The sequence below is a fragment of the Labrus mixtus genome, chromosome 17, assembly GCF_963584025.1.
Source record: "Labrus mixtus chromosome 17, fLabMix1.1, whole genome shotgun sequence".
Classification (NCBI taxonomy): Eukaryota; Metazoa; Chordata; class Actinopteri; order Labriformes; family Labridae; genus Labrus; species Labrus mixtus.
The window spans coordinates 16,946,488-16,952,763 of record NC_083628.1 but is presented as its reverse complement, the minus strand read 5'-3'; the positions used below and the strand labels follow the sequence as shown (position 1 = coordinate 16,952,763).

At 41.0% G+C, this 6,276-nt stretch overlaps 1 protein-coding gene across 1 annotated transcript in view; it reads right to left on the bottom strand.

The window, feature by feature from the left end:
* Positions 1-205: 205 nt before the first annotated feature.
* Positions 206-6,276, bottom strand: part of LOC132992413 (ephrin type-A receptor 5) — a 51,447-nt gene continuing 45,376 nt past the window's right edge. Inside the window, exons 17-19 of the mRNA XM_061061673.1 lie at positions 4,255-4,448; positions 2,409-2,573; positions 206-1,810 (exon numbers count right to left, since the gene is read on the bottom strand). Of these exons, the coding sequence (XP_060917656.1) occupies positions 1,699-1,810; positions 2,409-2,573; positions 4,255-4,448 (471 nt within the window). The 3' untranslated portion in view covers positions 206-1,698. The remainder of the gene's footprint in view (positions 1,811-2,408; positions 2,574-4,254; positions 4,449-6,276) is intronic.

The window sequence follows — 6,276 nt, the reverse complement described above, 5'->3', positions numbered from 1 at the left end:
GGTGGTGTGGCAGACATGGTGGAGAAAGACTGAACAAATTGCTGAGGGTTTTGTGTGGTACCTGAAGGTTGTTGGTTAAGTGAAGGCTCCATGAAAATCTGAGTGCACTCTTGAGTGAAGGCTGCATGGGATCGAAGAGATATTCCATTGGAATCCGAGCAAAGGTTTCTCTACAATACAAGCAAACAGACCCAGCAGAATCTGGTTGACCATTTTCAGTTGAATTTATGTGGTAGTTCCATCATGACAGTGACAAATCAGTTTTTACTTTAACTTTCCATGACTTTCTGATTGAGATTTCCAGTTGCATCCTTTGGGAAGTGCCTTCGAACATTATCTTATTTCCATTTGAGGGTCAGTCTCTGAGCCTGCATGAGGGTTCATGAGAATCTGGATGAAGGATCAGTTCTGCTATAGTATCTGCTTGACTCTAAGTGACTGATTTCAAAATGTTAATTTGAGAGCCTATATGATATTTACCTGAAATCTGAGACAAAGTTCCCTTTAAACTTGTGCAAAGTATCTATTGTATATGAAGCAATTTAAATTTAAATCTGCATACCCCTACATACATTTAGAGCAAGGATAATGAAAAGTCAGATGAATCTTTTTTAAGTTTAATTCAGATGCTAGTTGTAAGGACCAACATTTTAAAAGCCAATTGATATCCCGCTTGAGGGCATATCAATAAAAATAGACCAGTTTTTTGTTGCATCTGAACCTAGTGTTATGTGTAAGGTAATACATTCATGCAGAAGAAAAGTTATGGATTATACTAAAGTCTAGTCAAACTTTTCATCTGGAGGGCAACAAGACCTGGTAAATAACTTTTTTTTTAAAATTTCAGCCTACTGAAAAATTGGTCTGGAAGATATTCATAAGCATACTGTATAGCAAAACAGGAGGAAGAATCATTGCTGAGTTGCTGGGTTACAACTTCAGTCTTGTTGCATGAAGTCCTGCCTGAGACAGAAACGCTCACTCCGGAGTACATCAGCATGGAAAAGCAAAAGCTGAAACTAATGAAGATTTTTTTTTCCTTTGTTCATTATTACATGTTAACCCTGCCTGTGAATGGCACTCAATTCTCTGACTGGTCAATGGAAGTGTAATTTCAGACAAAACTCCAATAGAAAAGGTTGGTACTGTTCAGAGCCACTGGGTTCAGATCCCCTGAGACAAGCTGACTGAGTAAGGGTTGCGGCCTGCTGTATGAAAACTTCCATATTTGTGATACTGTCAAAAAAGTGCTGTTTGGTCTCAAAGCCAGATCTGGGGTCTTTGTGTCAGGTTTGATCTGAGAGAATCCAAGCAGTGCAAGAAATTTCACAATCTCAAAGAGTCACAAAAATTAAATAATTAAAATGAATAGTCTTCCCTTGGTTTTACTTCAGTTTAGCTCTTCATCTTTTTCCTTTCATTATGCACCACTCAGCTTCAGTGAACAGTTTGGTTCAAGTGCTGCAATGTCAAAAATCCACTTTGACAACACAAGCAAACTCCATACAAAAGCACCACAAAATGTGCTTTCTCCAGATAAGATCCAAAAACACTGGGGTCTCCTTAACCATAGAAAGTGCTATGCTGCTCTAGGTCCAACAGCAAATCTCTGTTTTTTCATCATACTAGGTCCAAAAATTGGGTGTATGTTTGTTTTTAAGTATGTGTCTTTGTGTGTAGGTTGCCTCTACATATGCATCAGATGTTTACAGTAGAGTTTATGTTGTTCATATGGACTCTCATCTCCTGAATGCTTGTGATAATTTTTTTCTGATGTCCAGCTAAGTTGACTCCGACTCTTCGTAAATCCCTGAAAAACAGCAAACAACATGTACTTATTTATTAGGACCCTTGTTTGATCTGCTAACACAAAGAAATATATGATGCAGGTAATAAATATTACTGTTTTTATACCTTCTTTTTGGAAACATTTGGAAAACTACTATTTTTGTTCCAATATGTTGATAACATTATTTTGTAAATTCTTATCACAGGTAAGCAATCAAATCTAAAAAAAAAATCCTATAATGGTTTTTATATGTCAAACGAATGCTCTTTATGGAGGCCCTCGATTTTATAAAATATGGGCTTGTTATAACATTTTCACATACTTGAAACATTTGAATAGATCCTGCATTCTCATGTCACTGAACATTGAGTGAATATTGCTTCTCTTATTTGCCTGATATAATATATAAAACTGTATACTATTAAAGTTAAATTCATCTCATTCTGCTAAATGTAAGTCTTCTACTGGCAAGTCCACATTCTACTGGGTAAAAAGTCGGTATAAAAATGGATTACAGTAAGGTCTGTTGATCGCGAGTAATTAAAATCCAAACAATTTGTAAGGGAAGATTACACAGTAGGCAACTGGTTTATGTTTTTTGTGCAAGGAGCAGACTTACTCGGATGTCATCTGAGCCACTGTCTCCAGTGAAGAGTATCCACCTTCCATGAAGAGCTCAGTGTAACGACCCATCTTAATGGAGTCAAGCCACTCCCCAATGGTCTGGCTCCGAGTACTGCAGTTCCCTTCTACACTGGCATGCTCCACTAACAGGTTGGAAACCCTGGCACAATCAAGAGAGCACAGTAGAAGAAAGAGTGAGGCAAATCATGTCAAAACACAAGATCATCAAGATTATTTCCGAAACTATCTTCTTTTACGATGACAGATTATCACATTTAATGCTTTACTGTAACCAGCCACTTCTCACATTATTATAAAACATTTTAAGAAGTGTAATGTGTTGTGCAGTCAACCATCTCTTAAAAGCCAAGGGCTACAAACTTCTGACAGTTACCAGTGAAGCTTAAAAAAGAAAAGAAAAATGCAGCATTGACGCTATAATTGTTTTCTACTTTTGTCATTCAACTCACCCTCTGAGCTAACAAAGAGAGCTCTCCGGGCTATAAAAAAAAAAACGTTCTTGCTAGCTAACAATATCCGCCAGGCTGTAGCTAAAACAGAAATGACATGGAGCAATCACTCGTCCTGTTTACATCTAATTTATCTTCCATATGTTATTGCAGGGGGTTGGGTTTGACATTCTAGTAGGTGTGTTCCCATTTGTGCATGTAACTGTAAACCTTGCGGGAGAAAGGAGCAAAAATCTTACGGTATTATTCCATTTTCTCTGCAACGTACAAGGTAATTTGTATGCTGCTTGAAAGCTCTCAGAGCCTTTTAATGCCACTCAGTATTTCTCTGCTTTGTATATTCATCACATAGTCTAATTCAATGTTCATAACACATAATCAAAATACATCCTGCTTGATACAATTGGGATGAGGATGCCTTGTCTACAAGTGCTTCCTGTAGTCTGTTCTGTGGGAACAGTTCTGTTCAATGAGCAGTGGACGCTTCCGTTCATGCTTCCGAAACCTGTTCTCAGCCAACGGTAAGCAGGTCCAGGGTTGGCTGCCACCAGGTTACAGCCTTTTCCTGTTGGCTATTCTGACGCCTGTAACTTCAGTGGTGCCACTGGGCCTTTTTTGTACCAATGGCCTCCATTTAGATCCCGGGGTGCACAAAGTCTCCTTGCTCTGCGGCCATGGAGATGCAGGGAGTTTCTGTCCAGAGGCAGTGCAGAGCAGTGAGAGGGAGTTGGACAGCGCAGGAGGCTATGCAGCACATAAATGTGCTCTAGCTCCGTGCAATGCATTTACCACTCATCGAGTTCCTGTCCTATCTACCATATCAATCACCAAGGGGGCATCAGGTCGACCCGGCTGCTGCAGGTGGCGCACCATCTATTTGTATGGGCTTTCCCTCGCCTTGTCGGCCTCAGGGCCATGTACCTGCCAGCGCCACAGAATGTGGTGGCAGACTTTCTATCTCGCAGGCTGCTGGACGGACTTCCATGGTGCCTGTCGAAACAGCAGGACCTGCTCTTTCAGCTGGGGGGCAGCATCTGGCATCTGACCCCGGAGCGCCTGCAATTTTGGATATGGCCCTTGAGGGGTCTGAACCACTCCTAGGTGCTTGTGACAACGCAGTATTCCGGTCCATAATGGACTGGAGGGCACCGTCCACAAGGGCACTTTATGTCAACAGGTGGAACCTTTTTTCAGAATGGTGTAGAGCCCACAAAGGGACTTCTGAGATTGCCTCTGTGCCAGTGGCTTATGATCCCTTATGTTTAAAAACAATCAAAACTGGCCCAGTAGAAAGGGCCACACATTTAAAAAAAAAAAAAAAAAAAAAAGTATTTTCAAATAAATATGTTGTTTTGTTATTTGAATTCATACCTGTGTGAGGAGTTGACAAGTTTTTTTAATGAGCTGGGGTTTCGAATGAGCTTGTCTAGTAGACAGACAATCTCATCAAACTTGGGCCGGTTGCTGCGTTCTCGCTGCCAACAGTCCATCATCAGGTGGTACAGAGCCTCAGGGCAGTCCATAGGACCTGGCAACCTGTAGCTCTCCTCTACCGCTTTAATTACCTAAGGAGAGGCAAGGACACAATACAGAATAGTTAAAAAAAGATCTGCTTACAATTTAGAAGTTGAGAAATGTAGTGATATGGAGGTAAAGGGTTAGAAAGTAATACCCAGTTAAAACCCAGGGGTGGAGAAGATATGGGGTTACAAGCCAGATAATTAAAACCTCCCTGTAAGACTCAATCCTCCTTTAGAGAGAAAGACGAGCAAGAGCCCTGAATATCATTTTAAGTAAGTGGAAATTAGTAAGAAAAGAGTTCCTAAAATGATCTAATATTACATAAAAACACATGCTTAACCCTTCACAAGACTTCATAAAGTCCTCAAGTGACAGAAATAACTTCATCCATCATCCCATCAGGTGTGCAATAGTTATAAACTGACTCGTCCTGAGCATTAAACAATTTCATGAACATGTTTATGACTGTTTCTCACCCTATAACATGTCCATCTTTGGTCTTTTGAATAAGTAACTTGATCTTTCATGATCAGTTTCTTCAAGTGACTCTGGACTAGGACAGGTTAGTCCACACAATGAACAACATTTAACAATCTGCAGAGGGTGTACTAACCCTAACCCTGTGAGGAAGTCTCATAAAGTATACACACACTTTAAATAACACATCAGCAATACACATCCATGTTAATGAACCTAAATTAGTACCAAAGCTAAATTACATCAGTAGTTTCCTGAGGCAGGGAGGTACAAAAATAAAATTTTCATTTTCAGGAGACCCTGCGGGACAGTCCACAAGACGGCATACAAAAATATACTAGTAGGACTGCTGCTGAAATTCTCCAGGGCTTTCACACTTGCTGAAAACTCCTCAAAAACTCCTGATATCTGCAGGAGGAGCTGCATGTGTGAATGCAAACGGCACACATTTTTCCCTTCCTCTCCTGCCAGCCCCATTGATATCCACACCTGCTGTTTGTCTGACCTCTCAGTCAGACCTCTGTTATGTAAGCAATCAAGAAGGAATACTCTGTGGGGACAGCAACACATTGTAAAAGCAAAGTTTGTTCATTTGAAACACTGCAAAACCCAGTGAATCAGTTCTCTTGAACTATGCAGAACTCACTGACAGATATGTTTGGGGTGGAAAATTGAGTAGAATGAATAATAAATAAACATGGCTCTCTCTGTTAGACCCGGCTGAAGAAAGCAGGCTGGATTCCTTAGCCTAGTTCTGCCAGAGCAAGACACTGGAGGGAATTGATTTGTTGAGTTCATGACAGCCCTAACTTGTGTCAAATTCCCACAAAGGACTAACGTGATAGCACTCCAGTACACATGAATGCGTGAAAGCTCACGTACACATGCACCAAAGCGTAAGATAGAAGCGCAGCATTAAATCATTGCTACGTGCTGAGAGGGAGAAGAAATTCACATACTGTAGCTGACTGGCAGGGAGGAAAGATCAGAGGAGGAAAATGAGAGGCCAAGGTGGGAGAAGAAAAAAAAAAGAGCAGGAGGTGAAGAGGCAAGGAAGAATACAGACAGATATTGCATTTCTGAGAGACAAAAGAGAGAAAGAGAAAAAAGAAGAGAGAAGCAGAGAAGGGAAACAGAAGGAGAGAGCTCGGAGAAAGAGAGTGTGAGAGCCTGCACTTTCTGGCGTAGATCAGAGAAAATCCAGCATAACGCTTTCAATTAAACATCAAACGTCTCTTCTGCCTTCCCCTCATCCTCCTCTCCTCTCTTCCCTCGCTCTAGACTTCTCTGAGACAGGCAGCCTAATAACCAGAAGGAGGAGGGGAGGGGAATGAAGAGGTCACTGGAGGGCTGTGTGTGCATATGTTGCCTGTGTGTGTGTGTGTGTGTGTGTGT